Source organism: Lithobates pipiens, unplaced genomic scaffold (assembly GCF_037356315.1).
Source record: "Lithobates pipiens isolate NorthernLeopardFrog02 unplaced genomic scaffold, aLitPip1_a1.2 Scaffold_25, whole genome shotgun sequence".
In the NCBI taxonomy this organism is placed as follows: domain Eukaryota; kingdom Metazoa; phylum Chordata; class Amphibia; order Anura; family Ranidae; genus Lithobates; species Lithobates pipiens.
In genome coordinates, this window is record NW_027507787.1 from 201,395,596 (window position 1) to 201,414,000 (window position 18,405).

General features: G+C 47.2%; 1 protein-coding gene across 1 annotated transcript in view; it reads right to left on the reverse strand.

Annotated features, from left to right (window-relative positions):
- The window catches only part of CABCOCO1 (ciliary associated calcium binding coiled-coil 1), a 212,562-nt gene that overhangs the window by 181,549 nt on the left and 12,608 nt on the right, over positions 1 to 18,405 (reverse strand). The window contains exon 3 of the mRNA XM_077455428.1: positions 12,681 to 12,850. Within this exon, the coding sequence (XP_077311554.1) occupies positions 12,681 to 12,850 (170 nt within the window). The remainder of the gene's footprint in view (positions 1 to 12,680; positions 12,851 to 18,405) is intronic.

Here is an 18,405-nt window from a genome sequence, read left to right on the forward strand (position 1 = left end):
AGCAGGAGGCGCAAGCTCCCCATCCTCCCTCCCTGATATTGGTGAGTATGGTGTGGTTGATTAATACACGTTTTTGCTTTCTACAGAGCAGAGGATGTCATGGCAGAGGTGGGGTGTTGGTCTTCATGGGTAAAGGAAGAAACCCCGGATATGGAAGAGTTCGGGAACCATCAGTGGTATGGGTCCCGTTGGTGGTATTTCAGCTAACGGTGGTTTAGCTGGAATTTGGTTAATGGGTGCACTGCGGTCAGTGGTTTGTTGTCTCCGAGCTAGTATGTCAGCTGGAGGCCTAGTTCAGGTACCGCAGTGCAGGAGTAGATCGAGTGGCAAGATTGGGGTTTTTTTTCCTGCAAAGAACAACGTGAGCATTTAACTGATGGGGATGGCTCTAACAGATGTTATAACGTTAATGTTAATTTTATTAGTGTTTTTTAATAAAAGAAAATGGCTGCTGTGGCCAATATTTACTCCAGCTTGGTGTGGTCTCAGTTTATTGGGAAAAGGTATGGGGGAAATAGCGGCTGGAGGGTTGGCTGGCAGTAGATGGTACACAGGTTACATCTGTTATACATTAGTCATGAATATCCCTCAAATGACCCAGTAGACTGTCAGTAAAAATTAGTAACAATGGTCTGGCAATTACTTGACTGAGTTCCCCAAGTACCCTTGGGTGCAAGCCATCTGGTCCCAGTGATTAATGTTAAGTTTCCCAAGTCTAATTATAATTATGTCCTCTGTTAACCATGGAGGTGCTTCCTGTGATGTGTCATGAGGATAAACACTGCAGTTTTGGTTACTGAAGCCCCCCGATTCCCTCCTGAAGATTGAGGAGAAGAATAAATTCAATACCTTCACCATCTCCCCATCCTTTGTAACCAGACGTCCTTCCTCATTCTTTATGAGGCCAATATGGTCTGTCCTCCCTTTTTTACTGTTTACATACTTAAAGAATTTCTTGGGATTTTTCTTGCTCTCCTCCGCTATTTGTCTTTCATGTTCTATCTTAGCCATCCTTATTGCACCCTTACATTTCTTTTTGCATTCTGCAAGTCTGAATGCTGACGATGATCCCTCAATCTTGTATTTTTTGAAGGCCTTCTCCTTTGCTTTTATATGCATTTTTACTTTTGAGGTAAACCATCCAGGACTTTTGTTTGTCTCTTTTAAACTTATTACCCAATGGGATGCATTGGCTAATGCCCTTATTTAATATGCTCTTAAAGCAAACCCATCTCTCCTCTGCATTCTTTGCTCCTAAGATTTTATCCCAATTTATGCCTTCTAGTAAGGTTTGTAGTTTTGGGAAGTTGGCTCTTTTGAAATTTAATGTCTTTGTATTTCCCTTATGTTTACTATTTGTGTGATTTATACGGAAGCCAATTGACCTGTGATCGCTGTTCCCTAAATTGCCCCGTATTTCCACATCCGTGATCAGTTCTGTATTGTTGGTAATCAGTAGATCCAGTAACGCTTTATTTCTTTTTTTTTTTTTTTTTTTAATTGTAATTTTTATTGAGAGAATTTTTTTACAGAAAATGAAAAGATACAGAACTGACAATATTCAAAGAAAATCTGGTGCATACCTTATTGGAGAGACTGATATAACCTCATGGTGACTACAGATATACAGTAGCAATGGAAGGATAAAAATAGATAACTAAAAGAAAACAAAGCAAAATAAAATGCAGAAAGGAAATAAACAACAGAAAAGTTTTACGTAAAACCTTATGAAAATAAAAAGGCTGAGAGACAACACATATCGTAAAGCAGAGGTTGGGGTCTTGAGCAGGTGCTTCAATAACGTAACTAATATCTGACATAAGAGGGCTACATACCACTATAAATTTCCTCAGGAGGTAAGGTAAGCTTCAAATGGCCTTTGGGCCAGCAGAAACAGACTTGAAGTACCGACACAATACAAAACATCAGGGAGCCAGAAGGTCAGGGAACACTAGGGGACGGGCACCAACCGGGTGGCTAGGGGTACCAAGGGCTCCCGTGGGAGCCCAAAAATCGAGGCATCCCATGGGGCCCAGATCACGCCAAACCGGTCAATCCCATCCTCCACCATAGCCGTCAAATGCTCCATCCTGCGTATGTCCCCGACGGTTTGTATCAGCTGAGTCTGGGTTGGGGGCTGAGTAGACAACCAATTAGAGGGGATAGCTCTTTTAGCAGCAAGCAGCACATAGGAAGCTAATTTATTAGCTGCCTTCCCCAACTCCGGGAAGGGAAGGCCTAGGAGAAGGTGGACAGGATCCAATGGAATGGGGGTGTCAAAAATTTGCTGGAGCATGTGAGATACCATGGACCAGAAAGGAGTAATTAAAGCGCATTGCCAAAAGATATGATAATGCGTGCCCTTGGTCCTCCCACACCTCCAGCACATGGGAGAAAGAGAGGCGTCATACCGATGAATAACCTCGGGGGTCCTATACCAGAACAGTAGGACTTTATATGCTGTCTCTCTCTGTGCCACACATCTGGAAATTTTAGAGGTGGAGGACCAAATTCTGGACCATTGTGGGAGAGTGGTTTGTTGATTAAGGAGCTGCGTCCACTTGCCCATGTAGGAGTGGGATAGGGCAGTGAGAGAGGACCTCTGCTGGAGTATATGGTAAATACTAGAGATAAGCTTTGCTTGGTAGGGGCCCTGGGAGCAGAGCAGCTCAAAAGGCATCGGTGTGGAGAGGGAGAGAGAGGGGGAAAGAGTTGAAAAGTAGTGAGTTATCTGGAGGTATGAATACCGCATGTGGTTAGGGAGTTGACTGTCGGTTTGGAGGGCCGAAAAGGGCTTAAGTTTACGCGTGACAGGGTGAACGAAGTGGCGGAGTTGGAACAATCCCTCTCTAGCCCAGGGAAACATACGAACATGCGATAGACTGTCAGGAATTAAAGGATTAAACAGCACATTAGAGAGGGGGGAACAGGGTGATGACAATGCAAATTTGGAAGAGCAGGAACGCCACAGTCTAAGCGTGAACAACATGGGACCCAGGCATAGATCCAGAAGCCCGGGGTCCCCCATTGTCCCCGGCGACCACGCCAAGGAGCAGGGATGGGTCGGATATAGGGAACCCATCTCAATCTCCGTCCAGCGATTCGGAGGTCTCAGGCAAGACCAAGACACTATCGGGCGCAAATGAGATGCCAGATAGTATTTGTAGACGTCCGGTGCACCCATGCCCCCCTGATCTTTGGGGGCAAAAACCACCGAACCAGCCACTCTATGGGCCCTGCCATTCCAAATAAATTTCAAGAACCAGCGCTTAAGCAACTTAATCTGTGACATCGGGATGGGGACAGGCAAGGTTTCAAAATAGTATAACAGTTTTGGCATGATGGACATTTTCAGGACATTAATTCGGCCTATCCAGGACAGGGGAAGGGAGGTCCATCGAGATAACATACTGTTGATAGACTTAAACAGAGGGATGTAATTGGTCGGGTAAAGGGCGGAGTAGGAAGTCGTTAGCTGAACCCCAAGATATTTGAGGGACGTTGTGCACCATCGGTAGGGGAATGTATTTTGTAGACGCAGGAGTTCCTCCGGGGGAACATGGAGGGGGAGGGCCTCCGTCTTTGCCGTGTTGACCTTATAGCCCGACAGGGAACTAAATTGAGTGAGTAGGGCATGCAGGGAAGGGAGGGAAATGTGGGGACTGGTTAGAGTAAGGAGAACGTCATCCGCAAATAAAGATAATTTATACTCCCTTTGCCGCATGGGCACCCCCTTGATATCAGGGTGAGATCTGATAGCCTCTGCCAGGGGCTCTAGGCAGAGTATAAAGAGGAGCGGGGAGAGAGGGCAACCCTGTCTCGTCCCGTTTGTCATAGGGAATGAGTGGGAGGTGAAGGACACTAATCGGACCTGGGAAGAGGGGTTGGAGTATAGGGATTGTAGCGCGGAGAGAAAGGGTCCCCGCAAGCCAAATCTAGTGAGGGTCGCGAACATGTAGGGCCAGCTTAACCGGTCAAACGCCTTTTGGGCGTCCAGACTGAGAATCAGGGCGGGGCGACGAACTCTGTTCAGCATGTCAATTAGGTCTATAGTTCGCCGGGTGTTGTCACCCGCATGCCTGGTTGGAACGAAGCCCACCTGGTCTCTGTCTATGAGCTTCGTCAGGAATTGGGACAAACGGTTTGCAAGGATTTTTGTAAATAGTTTGTAGTCTGAATTTAAAAGGGCTATAGGTCTGTAGTTGTCTGGTAGGGTCGGGTCCTTGTCCTGCTTAGGAATGACCGTGATGAAGGAGTGAAGAAAATGTTGGTGAGGTGACTTACCAAGAAGCAGCGAGTTATACAGGGTCACTAGATGAGGCGACAGGATGGGGAGGAAATGTTTGTAATAGGAGTATGGGAGGCCATCCGGACCTGGGGCTTTGTGGGAGGGGAGAGCCTTAACAGTGTTATCCACCTCATCCTCTGTAACGGGTGCGTTTAGTATATGCAGATCCGAATCTGACAACTGAGGGAGCTTCAGGCCCGACATGAACTCCTCAAAAGCAGCCAAATCAAAAGTTGGATGTTGTGCGGGGGTTAGGCAATTATAGAGTTTGTTATAGAAGTCGCCAAACACCTGGGTCATTGTCTGGGGGCAGAAAGTGGGGGACCCGTCAGGGAGTTTGATGTGGTCCGGGAAGGCATGATAAGGCCTAGGGTTAAGTCTAGAAACCAACATCCTGTGTGGCTTATTCGAGTACTCATAGAACTTCTGTTTAGCCCACAGGATTGATTTGTCTACGTGAGACATGTCTAGGGATTTAATACGGTTCCGCAGGCCCGTGACCGTGCGCAGCCGATCCACCGTGGGGGAGCGCAACAGAGCCCTTTCTGCTCTGTGAAGTTCTAGGAGCAAAGAAGTTTTCAAGAGAGCTGCATCTTTTTTCCTTCGAGAACCGAGAGCAATACATTGCCCCCGGAAGAAGGCATTGTGGGCCTCCCAGAGGGTGGATGGGCTGGGCACTGAGCCCTTGTTCAGGAGAAAATATTCAGTCAGGGCCGCCTCGAGTTTAGCATTGGTTTCAGGGTGCTTGAGCAGGGACTCGTTGAGTCTCCAGTGACATTTCTTGGGGAAAGCAGCAGATAGGCATAAATCTAGAGTCAAGGGGGCATGGTCCGACCAGGTTATCGCACCCAGGTCAGAGGACACTGTGTGAGATATCAAAGGGGCCGTAATAAAAAAATAATCCAATCGAGAGAACATCTTGTGAGGAGGGGAGTAAAAGGAGTATTGCCTACCCGAGGGATGTTTCAGCCGCCAAGCGTCGAACAAGTGGTGTGTACGAATAAGTTTCCTAAAGGAGGTAGCCAGGGTGTGAGAGGCCGGGGGAGGAGTGAGATTAAATAGAGATCGTCTGTCCCGGGCGGGAGAGAGCACAGCATTAAAGTCCCCCCCTAGAACTGTAAAGGGAGTAGAAAGCTTATGCAGACGTGCCAAGGCATCTGTGAGAAATTTCACCTGGCCTGAGTTGGGGGCGTAGACGTTCATGATCGTCATAGGATTAGAGAGATAGGATCCCTGCAAAATAATATAACGACCATGAGGATCCACTTGAGAGGACCTAACCTGGAAAGGACATGAGTTTTTTATTAAAATTGCTACTCCAGCCTTCCCCGAGGGGTCCGATGCCACATAGGACACCGGAAAATGTTTAGATGCGAATCTAAAGGAGCCTCCGGCCCGGAAGTGCGTCTCCTGGACTAATATCACATCCGCGCCGGAGGCCCTAAACTCCCTCAAGGCCAGCCATCGCTTCCTGACGGAATTCAGGCCCTTTACGTTATAGGAGACCAGTTTCAAAGCCATGTCGCGTCGGGGCTGTCAGGCCAGTGAACATGCAGGTCAAAGGGCGGAGGCCCAGACACAACACGGCTCAAAAGGGGGCCAGGGAGGGGCCCCAACCCGCCTATCAGCACATTATAATTAAAACAGATATTGCTTACAGTAGAGTTAGTTGCAACATGGAAAGAAACACCCAAAGACATATATAGACATAAAATGCACATAACAGTTATCGGCAAATGGATCAGAGGAAAAACCCCAATAAAAGCAATAAAATCAGAGAAATAAATGGAAAAAAAATAAAGAACAAAAAATAAGAATAAAAAATTAAAAATTAAAAATAAAAACCAAAACACCAAGAAGACAGCAGAGCAATAATATGAAAAAAGGAAAACACATATCAGTCCCCAAAAAAGGGGGTACCTGTGCAGGCCCAAAAAGGGGGCCACTAAACATAGTGATGCGGAGCAACCATAAGGCCAGGACGGCCTAAAAAAAACAAGAAAAATCAGCAAAAAAAAACCTGAGAGAGTCAAACCCCTCAGGGGTCCTTGGCCGCAGCCCAAGGACTTGGCGGGGAGCATGGCAGTTCCCAACATGGAAGGGGGTCCGTGACGTCCCGCCCCGACGATCCAGAGAGGTCGGTGGCGTAGTAAGGGCTCCTCATGTCCTCCGTAACAAAGTCAGTAGCCGAGGGAAGCAAACATAAACTGAAGTAGAAAACAGAACCGTAGAAAAAACAGCCCAACTGGGATCTCTGAACTAGCGGTGGAACCGCGCAGGGCCGAAAGCCAACTGTAGACATACCTCACTCCATGGGGTGGGGGGGAGACCGTCAAGAAGGTCGCAACCCCCCATGTGAGGCAACAAAAAGAAAAAAAAAGGGAATGAAGTGGGCAAATCCCGAGGGGACCCCGACAGGTCTTCAGGTGGGGGGTCTGGAGCGTTGAGAGCGTAGGGGTGTGGAGTAGGCCCTTGATCCTCTTCCTCTCACCGGGGTCCAGATCCTGGGAGGAAGAGAGCTGTGCCTTGGGGTAGTCGGAGGAGCTTGGTCAAACTCTGCAGGGAGCGGGGGAAGGCCCAGCTTCTTGAGGAAAGCCTCCCCCTCCTGGGGGTCCCGCAGGGTGTGCTGGGCCCCCTCCATGGTGACACTCAAACGGAAGGGAAAGCCCCAGTAATAAGGGACCTTGAGCTCCTGAAGGTGGGATGTGATGGGTCTAAGAGAGCGACGCTTGGCCAATGTGATGGGAGAAAGGTCACTAAACAGTTGAATCTTATCCCCCTTGTACTCGATGCTGGACCTGTTGCGTGTAGCCTTGGTCAGTGCCTCCTTGCTCTCATAGAAGTGGAAACGCACCACTATATCCCGGGGCCTGGCCCCCGCAGGGGGTTTAGGAGCCAGGGACCTGTGGGCCCTGTCCAGGCGCCAGTCGATGTCCACTATGTCCGGGGCCAGAGTGTTGAAGAGGCCTAGAAGATACGGCCTGATGTTATTGTCAGCTACCTTCTCAGAGACACCGCGGATCCTGAGGTTTTGGCGTCGTTCTCTGTTCTCAAGATCCTCCTGTTGGAGTTGTAGCTGGGAGACAGAATTTTTAAGAGTAGCGTTTTCCTCTTCAAGGGCCTGCACATACTGCAGAGTCTCGTCAAATTTCGTTTCCAGGGTCGCCGTGCGTTCCCCTAGGGCATCTATTTCCCCCCTAAGTTCTCTGGAGATCCTCCCCATCTCCTGGGCTATGTCCCTGGTAACTTGCTGCGCCAGGGCCTGGAGCTTGAGATCCATCAGTTCCGGTGTAAGGGCCTGCGGAGGGGGGGAAGGCGGGGGCTGTCGGGGTGACCGCTGCGAGGAGTCCTCCGCCATAAGCGCACTGACATAGTCCTTCGGATCCCCCTGCGTGATCGGGGCCGGGGATGAGGGCCTAGTTAGAAAGCGATCCATATTGGAGGAGGGCTGCGGGGGACGATACGCCGATCGCTGATCCCCGATTTTTCCCATGAAGTGCCTGGGAGGGATGAGGAGGGTCGGAGGCTTGCCCCTGGATCAATCTTGTGCTAGCGTTAGCGTTACAGGGGCCGCGGATCGCGGGACGGGACCGGAACTCACGGATTAAACATCCACCATCTTGGAGAGCCGCGCAGGCGACCTAGTAGAGATGTTTAAGGCATAAATCAGGTAGGTAAAAGGGTGAACGAAAGCCTTTGAGTGCAGTTGAAGGGCTTGGGTGGGCCAAGATGGCCGCCGGCTGGGCCAAAGCCTCAGACCTAAAGTGTGGAGGTGGCCGTGGGGCCGGTAGAGGACCCTCCAGGGGAGCCCAATCCCCGCTGTGGCGGGGTAATATGTCCTTTCCCCTGGGGGCAGTAATACTGGTGCTGTAGGGGAGCCAGACAGGAGATCCTGGGTGTAGCAAGATGGCCGCCGGAATACAGCTCACTAACCTCTGAGCTGATTGCTGCTCCTGTGTCTTCAGGCTCGGCACCCGTCCTTCAGCGGGGGGCCCCGAGGGTCGAGCGGTGCTAGATGGTGCCGGGATGGCCGAGGGGCGGCCCGGATTCCGCTGTCCGGCGGCCGCGGGGACTGAGTAGGCCGCAAGATGGCGGCGCCCGGCCTGTGGTGCAGATCGCGGCCGCGGGCCGGTGTATGATGCCGAGACCGGCCAAATACTGCCACCGCCCGAAGGAGAGGTATCCCGCAAGGGAGATGGGTGGACCAGCGGGCTCCCAAAGTGGATCCTGAGGGAGGATGGACCCGGATTGCGAGAGGTGCCAGCGGAGCTCCTCTCGAACACGTCCCTCTTCTTCTGCTGTCGGCCACGCCCCCCAGTAACGCTTTATTTCTAGTTTGTGCATCTACCATCTGACCCATAAAATTGTCCTGCAAGACATTTAGGAACTGGTGAACCTTAGATGAATGTGCAGTTCCCTCCATCCAGTCTATGTCTGGATAATTAAAATCCCCCATTAAGAAAACACTTCCCTTCCTTGCTGCTAATCCAAATTGTGATAGGAGATCTGTCTCCCATTCCTCCCTCAGGTTAGGGGGCCTATAGCATACTCCCAGTATTATTTTCCCCTTAGCTTCATCCCTTTGGAGCTCTACCCATAAGGATTCCACCTCCTCCCTAGCTCCCTTAGTGATGTCTTTTCTCATATTAACTTGTACACTATTCTTGATATACAGGCATACCCCTCCCCCTTTTTTACAATCTATATCCCTAAGATAAAGGGAATACCCTGTTGAACCAGGTCTCTGAAATTCCCACAAAATGTAAATCCTCCTCGTACAATAGTATCTCTATTTCACCGATCTTGTCCGCCAGGCTCCTGGAATTGATGAACATGCCATGTAGTTGAGACCGGTTGCATATTATCCTCTTATTGGGTGTTCCGAGATTGCAACTAGGACTTGCTACTTTACTTACCTTGGGTTTATGTGCTTTGGTCAACCTACCACTAATGCCCCCAATACTACCATCTGGAATATACCCTCCCCCCCATTGCCTAGTTTAAAAACCCCCTCTAACCATCTTCATTCCTAGCTGATCTGCACCCTCCTCATTTAGTTGTAGTCCGCCCCTTCTATAGTACAGGTAACAAACATGTCTATACTTACCTACTCTATGCAATGGAATTGCACAGAGTGGCCAGAAACCTCCTCCCACCGGCGCTTCTGAACCCTCCTCCCTGGCCAGTGCCCCCATGGGAAGCCGGTTCCCATGGGGGCACTCCTGCGTGCTCGCACCCAATTCCCTCTGCTGCGTGCATTGAAACAGAGGGACTCGGCCCCGCTCCCTGCTCTGTTGTCATTGGCTTTGATTAGCCAATGGCTCCCCGTGTCCCAGCAAAGCCAGCGGGACCCAGAAGTGAAGGGAGAAACAATCTTCCGATGTGCACGGCACTGGATCGAAAAGGGGTCTCAGGTAAATAAAGGGGGGCTGAGGGAGTGATGCTGACACCTAAACATTTTTTACCTTAATGTAAGGAATGCATTAAGGTAAAAAATGTTTAAACTTTATAACATGTTTGTTATTTAAAAAAATTTAATAAATGAGATTTTACAATCACTTTAAGGCTCCATGCACACTGAAGCTCATAATATTTAAGTGTTGGTTATGTATGGATTATTTTTTGGAGAATAAACATAGTTTAATGTTACTTTAATGGCAAACATTCACCTCTCATGCTTTCTAGCTATATAACAGCCTTTACAGTGAAACCTACCTCAACATTGACAACATTGCATTGATTGAAGTGTGACTATATAGAGTGGCCTAATAAACAAACACCTTAAAAACAGGGTGAATTCTGAGCTGGATAATCACACAAACACACTTTGGCTGAAGAAGTAACTAAACCAGATGACCTGAAATCTTATCACAAAGTATTCTAGCAGACATGAGATTGGTGCTGATTGTACAGAAGGTTCTGTAATTTCACCTCCTACGGCTATGCATGTGTGCAATGGGCTGCAATAAATCAGGATCATAACTCATAACTCAAAGTTTTTGTTACTATTAGTAATAATTTGTTTTATGTATAGTTTAGTCACATTCTATTGCATTTTGTAGAAGAAAATCCAGTAAATACATACATTTCAGCAAAAAACAAAACAAAACTGTAAACAAGTAGTATTAGGACCCCCACCAAGTTCACAAACGAAATTTCTCTTAACACTTGTGAATGATATGAACATTCACAACTGACATTTTTCTGTAACTAATATACACACAGGCCTTATACCAGTGTTTTTCAACCTTTCTTCAGTCAAGGCACCCTTTAAAATGATGCACAATCTGGAGGCCCCCCCATTCTTAAATGTAAAAGTCATTTTACATAATGCAGCAATATCCACACCTGTAGGACAACCAAGGTTAGAGGTGAATTATCCTTCCACTAGTACTGACTAGTATTCCAACTTTTCTCTTCTCTCACAGTTTCTCGCCTTCATTCTACTAATATGACCTAGTGCTGATCGAGAGGGGCAGGGAAGGGGCAAACAAGGATGCTGTGCAACGTCCTCCTTATCCTTATGCCATTGGTTGTTTGGGCACTGGCAGCTTGAAGGTTGTAATGATGCACAATGTTCACTGCCGTGGCGACAGATTCATAACGAGTTATCACTAGTTCTCAGATATGCAAACTGGCAGTATTAAACCCATTGATTAACTGTTTCCCAAAACATTTGCATTCAAGGCATGCCAATAATGATAACTGGTACAGTTGCTTGTGTTCTCAACTGAACAGTCAAATGGCTAATATCAGAACTGATCACATGTGCGGCACCATGACAACTGCAGATCAAACAGAGGCTAAGATGGCAGCTTCCTTGGCTATAAAGGATACAAGGGTTTAGTTGCACTCTAAGATCAACTCTGAGTTGACGTACAGAGAAACTAAAGTCCTCACAGTTGGGTACATGTGCTGGAAACTGTCATTAATGTGACATTAATGCTTCCTGCAAAATTCTCATGAGCTGCTAGGGCACCAAAGGCTGCCAGCTTCCTACTACCTAATGACTCATTGCTGGTCCCATTCAGATGGGAGATTTCCCAGCCAGCAGCCGAAAGAAAACAAAGGGGTGGTGATGCTGTCTGATATCTTTGTCCAGTATTTGGTTAATGAGGTCAGCCAGCACCTCCACCTCTTTTCTTGCCCCCAGTTGTTGCCTGAGGCCATGAATGAATCATTCGCCACTAGGATGCTGTCAACTACAGAGCCAATGGCGTCCAAGCCAACAAGGGACTAAACATGCACTGAAGACAGAATGGTAGAGGAGCTTTCAAGCAGAAAAAACGCTTGATGCGCTTGATGTGCCTAAAGGAGGAGTTTAGGTGTATCAATTTTTAGGAAAATTCCTATAAATGCAAACATGCCTAAACATGTGTACAATATGTTCCACAGGCACGTTTTTTTATCCTGTTTTTTTCTGCTGCCTAGTATGCATGGACCCTTAAAGCTGAACTCCATCTTTTGATATACATCACTTGGCCCAAACAAGCTGCGTCCCTTGCTAATATCAGAGGAAGCTTTGTATTCATTGATATGCCGCGTACACATGATCGTAATTCTCGTCGGAAAAAGTTCTGATGGTTTTCCCAACGGAATTCAGCTCAAGCTGTCTTGCCTACACACGGTCACATCAAATTCCGATCACTCATAACGCGGTGACGTACAACACGTACGAGGTGACTAGAAAAAGGAAGTGCAATAGCCAGTAGCCAATAGCGTCTGTCTCGTAGTTGAATCTGAGAATGCGTGGTTTTTGGCGTGTCGGAATTGCATACACACGATCGGAATTACCGATAGAAAGTTTTTCCGTCTGGAAAAATGAGAACATGCTATCAATTTTTGGCTGGCGGAAATTCGGACAGCTAAATTCCGATGGAGCATACACACAGTCGCATTTTCCGATGAAAAGCTCTCATCTGTCTTTATTCCAATAGGGTAGAATTTAGAACAATAGAGTCAATTTCTCTGACTGGCTGAGCACCGATGTGTTTCAGGTATAAGATTAGAGGTCTCGGCTAGAACCTGGAACACAGTGGGGTTTGCTGTAATTATGTATGTAGCCTACATACAGTTTATATTGCACATCCAGTGGCTTCACATGTTGGTGAGTGACATAGTTTGTTAGGGCCAAGCTGATGTATATCAAAAGATGGAGTGCAGCTTTATTTTAAACATGACCCACAAACTACAATTGAAATGCTACAAGCTGGTGTAAACAATATAGGTTCATATATCTCCAGTTTTCTCTTGTTATAAAAATAAAATAAAATTGCTAGAAACATGAAATTTCACTGGCTATTAGTACATATGCATACAAAAAAAACATAAAAGATACTATGGTATGCATACCCTATGTTTCTTCTCAATGTATAGGTCATTGCACACTTACTTTCAATATTCTCCATGAGGAAATGTAAAAGCCCAATTAATCCGGTCAACTGCAGTGAGCTAAACTTGTTCTCTTTTCCCCAACAGAGTCCAGATACATAGTAATCCACCAGTATGCCTTCCTTCAAATTAGTTTGAATGTCTTTAAATCCGAGAAACTCTTCCATTATCCTAAAAATAAAATTTTACTGAGGTTGTGAACTACATTGCACAACAAAATCTTCAATATACAAAAAAGGGCTTAAAGCGGGAGTCCGCCGGGAGTTCCGCGTTTTTTTTATTTTTATTAAAGCCAGCAGCTACAAATACTGCAGCTGCTGACTTTTAAAACAAGGACAGGTGCTGCCGCCGCCATCTTGGGTATGGGAATCAGGAAGTGGAGCCTTTCGGCTTCATTTCCCGGTTCCCTACTGCGCATGCGCGAGTCGCGCTGCGCAATAAGGATGGTCCCGCTGTCTCTGGGATCCGTGTGTTTCCCAGCAGGCAGCGGGGGACTTTCGGAAAGGGGCATAATCTACGCCCCTTTCCGCAGATAGCTATGTCGGAAGTGGGTGCAGATACCTGTACTGTACAGGTACCTGCACCCCCCTCCCCCCTGAAAGGTGCCAATTGTGGCGCCGGAGGGGGGGAGGATTCCAATGAGCGGAAGGTCCACTTTAGGGTGGACCTCCGCTTTAAATAGGAAAATTCATTTTTAATCGTTCTAGATATTAATTTAATGTTAATTTATTTCAGTAATTCAATTCAAAAAGTGAAATTCATATTTTATATATATGTGTTTTACACATGAGTGATATATTTCAGGCATTTTGTTCTTCTGATTTTGATGATTATGGCTTACAGCTAGGGGAAACCCAAAATTCAGTATCTCAGAAAATTTGAATATTACATAAGGCCAATAAAAAAATTATTTTTCATACAGAAATGTTGGTTTACTGAAAAGTATGTCCATGTACAGTATAGTATGCACTCAATACTTGGTCAGACTCTTTTTGCATGAATTACTGTATCAATGCAGTGCAGCAAGGAGGCGATCAGCCTGTGGCACTGCTGAGGCGTTATGGAAGCCCAGGTTTCTTTGATAGTGGCTTTCAGCTCATCTGCATTGTTGGGTCTGGTGTCTTTCACCTTCCTCTTGACAATAACCCACAGATTGTGTATGGGGTTTAGGTTAGGCGAGATTGCTGGCCACTCAAGCACAGTGATACTATTATCATTAAACCAGGTATTGGTACTTTTGGCAGCTTGGGCAGGTGCCAAGTCCTGCTGGTCAGCAGAGCGAAGCATGAAGTGCTCTAGAATTTCCTGGTAGAGGCCTGTGCTGACTTTGGTGATAAAACACAGTGGACCAACACCAGCAGATGACATGGCTCCCCAAATCATCACTGACTGTGGAAATATCACACTGGACCTCATGCAACTTGGATTCTGTGCCTCTCCACTCTTCCACTCTTGATTTAGAAAGGAAATGCAACATTTTCCGCAGTCTGTGATGATTTGGGGAACCATGTCACCTGCTGGTTTTGGTCCACTGTGTTTTATCAAGTCCAAAGTCAGCACAGCCCTCTACCAGGAAATTCACTTTGTGCTTCCCTCTATTGACCAGCTTTATGGAGATGCTGATTTCATTTTCCAGCAGGACTTGGCATCTGCCCACACTGCCACAAATACCAATACCTGTTTTAATGATCATGGTGCTTGATTGGCCAGCAAACTTGCCTGACCTAAACCCCACAGAGAATCTGGGGGGTATTATCAAGATGAAGATGAGAAACACCAGATCCAACAATACAGGCGAGCTGAAAGCCCCTATCAAAGCAACCTGGGCTTCCATAACACCTCAGCAATGCCACAGGCTGATCGCCTCCATGACATGCTGCATTGATGCAGCAATTCATGCAAAAGGAGCTCCGACCAAGTATTGAGTGCATACTATACTGTACATGGAAATACTATTCAGTAAGTCAACATTTCTGTATTCATTTATTTTATATTGTATAACAGAGTCGCGTTCAACTAATATGCATAACGTAAATATCTAGTGATAACCAGTTCTCCTAACGTGTACATCATCAAATATCTAATAGTAAACAGTCCTCCTTATTGCAGAAGAGAAATATAAAAGCATGTACAGTATTAAATTCTGGTTCTAAACAGTCCTCCTTATTGAGTGAAGAGTGATGTAAAGAACAGGTGATAGGTAAACAAGAGTGTCAAAATCTTGAGCTTTTAGTCCATATGTAGACTCTCAGACACAATGTAGTCCCCTTCAATCCCCTGTCCAATGGACACCATATGAGACCACCATCGAAAATAAGAAATGCCTGCTTACCAGTAACACTGGACCTTCCCATACATGGAAGAATAATAAAAACACTGGGCAGTAAAAAAACGAGCGCCGCATTTCCAGGACTCGTAAGTCACAATTCTCGTCAGCATGTCATCGGCCCTACTAATTTCCTTATCACACATTTGAGTTGCTGCTGTTTATTTTAATTTTCACTTTTTATTTCTCCCATATATATATATATATATATATATATATATATATATATATATATATATATATATGTAATAATAACATTTTCTGAGATACTGAATTCTGGGTTTTCCCTAGCTGTGAGCCATAATCATCAGAATTTAAAAGAAAGAAATGCTTGAAATATATCACTCTGTGTGTAACGCATCTATTTAAAATATACAAGTTTCCCTTTTTGAATTTAATTACTGAAATAAATTAACATTTTGATGATATTCTAATTTTATGGGATGCACCTGTATATGGAAATGTGATCAGCATAAGGTAAATAGTCTTATGGTCTGTTCACAATACCCGCAACATAAAACAGGTTACTAATGCTTGCTGTTATAAAAAAAGTAAAGGAAACAGCTAAACATACAAAAGAACACAGTGATGTAGTGGAGTGGTTTTACATATGTAGATATGTATTTAAAAGCTAAGACTCTGGATGGAGCTGGGTGTCACTGTTGGGGGGGGGGGGGGGGGGAGTCTCCATCAGTCTTGGTAGCCCTATAGCTCAGTAGGGAATAAGGTTTTTAGAGTGGGCTGGGGTGGAACTCAGGGTTTAGGAAACTTTGTTAGAGGTTTAGAGGCACTATGGGACATTGTTGGAGTTTGAGGGCACTATGGGGGGCTAGGAGAACTGTGGGATAGTGATGGACGAACTTCCGACGGGACGTTTCGCGAACGCGAAACGCGAACGGACACAAACGTTCGCGAAAACGACCGTTCGCCGCGGGCTCCATTGACTTCAATGGGAGGCGAATTTCGCAAACCTTTAGGTCGAATTTGCGGCCACGGGGTAATTATTAGGGGGTAGCACGTAGTCCCACCACCTGGACAATAGCATAATACATGTATGAGGTGAATTTGGGATCGATAACTACAAGCATTTTTTTTTTATTTGGGAAATTGTTCTGACAATTCAGGACTATGGAGCTAATGAAGGCAATGGAGGAGAGGGAAGGTCAGGGACCAGGGTAGGCAAACAAGAGGGTGCAGGAGATACAGAGCACTGACAGCAGCACCGTAATACAGAGCACTGACATCAGCACCGTGACATACAGCGCTGACAGCAGCTCCGTGACATACAGCGCTGACAGCAGCTCCGTGACATACAGCGCTGACAGCAGCTCCGTGACATACAGCGCTGACAGCAGCTCCGTGACATACATCGCTGACAGCAGCTCCGTGACATACAGCGCTGACAGCAGCACCGTGACATACAGCGCTGACAGCAGCTCCGTGACATACAGCGCTGACAGCAGCTCCGTGACATACAGCGCTGACAGCAGCTCCGTGACATACAGCACTGACAGCAGCTCCGTGACATACAGCGCTGACAGCAGCTCCGTGACATACAGCGCTGACAGCAGCACCGTGACATACAGCGCTGACAGCAGCTCCGTGACATACAGCGCTGACAGCAGCTCCGTGACATACAGCGCTGACAGCAGCTCCGTGACATACAGCGCTGACAGCAGCTCCGTGACATACAGCGCTGACAGCAGCTCCGTGACATACAGCGCTGACAGCAGCTCCGTGACATACAGCGCTGACAGCAGCTCCGTGACATACAGCGCTGACAGCAGCTCCGTGACATACAGCGCTGACAGCAGCTCCGTGACATACAGCGCTGACAGCAGCTCCGTGACATACAGCGCTGACAGCAGCACCGTAAGCAGCCCCAGGAGGAAGTCAGCACAGCACAGGGATGGTGTGATCCCCTCATAATAAGAACCCCCAGGAGGAAGTCAGCACAGCACAGGGATGGTGGGAGCCCCTCATAATAAGAACACCCAGGAGGAAGTCAGCACAGCACAGGGATGGTGGGAACCCCTCATAATAAGCAGCCCCAGTAGAAATATGACACCGCTCAACCTCTTCAAAGAGGAGGGTAGGGGCATATAGTACGGTGTGCTTTTTTGGGTCAGGGAAGTGAGCCAAATGAATTAAGAAGGTCTGTGTGCTTGATTCCAAAAATTGTTTATAGACATATACATGGTCTACTGATCACATGTGTTGAATTCCTCCGAGATCCATGCCTCATTCATTTTTAGAAATGTGAGGTAGTTAACACTGTGGTGAGCTAGGCGAGTACGCTTATCGGTCACAATCCCCCCTGCTGCGCTGAACGTCCTTTCGGACAGGACACTGGATGAGGGGCAAGCCAACAGTTCGATTGCAAATTGGGCAAGCTCTGGCCAGAGGTCAAGCCTGCCCACCCAGTAGTCTAGGGGTTCATCACTCCTCAGAGCGTCCACATCGGCCGTTAACCCAATGTAGTCGGACACCTGACGGTCTAGGCGTTCCCTGATGCTGGATCCGGATGACACCTGTCGATGGGTCGGCTGAAAGAATGACCTCATATCCGAAGTCACCAACACATCTTCAAACCGGCCTCTTCTTGCAGGCGCTGTTGGATTGGTACCCGCAAATCCTTCTCTGGGAGTGGGAATTGCTCCTCTGCCAGCGCACGCAAAAGCAGAATGCAGCATTTCTCGAAGCAAGGCCTGGAAGTGCTGCATTCTGACAGCCCTCTGCGACGGCGGTAACATTTCCGCCATTTTGTGTTTGTACCGGGGGTCTAAGTACGTTGCCACCCAGTACTGGTCCTTGACCCTCATGCTTTTTATACGGGGGTCCCTATTAAAACACTGGAGCATGAAGGCCCCCATTTGCACTAAAGTGGAAGCGGTGTGGTGGCCTGGCTCCTGCTCATCATCCAGGATAATGTCGTCCTCTTCATTCTCCTCTCCCCATCCTCGCACAACAGGGATCCCAGAAAGGTTTAAAGCATGCTCTTCTTGCTCCTGCTCATCCGCCCCGGCACCATCCTCCTCTGACTCCTCATCAGACTCCTGTTGTTGACTTGTCTCAGATAGAGTAGCCCCCCCTGGGAATTCATCCAGCATTGCGACTTCCTCATCTTCCCGCTCCTGCTCCTCCACAGCCTGATCAATGACACGACGCAATGCACGCTCCAGAAAGAAGGCATAAGGTACCATGTCACTGATGGCGCCATGGCTGCGACTGACCAGTTTGGTGATCTCCTCAAATGGCCGCAGAAGTCTGCATGTGTCGCGCATGAGCAGCCACTGGCGCGGTGAAAAAAAACCCAGCTCCCCAGAACCGTTTCTTTCGCAGAGTTCATACAGGTAGACGTTAACTGCACGTTTCTGCTGGAGCAGCCTATCAAGCATAT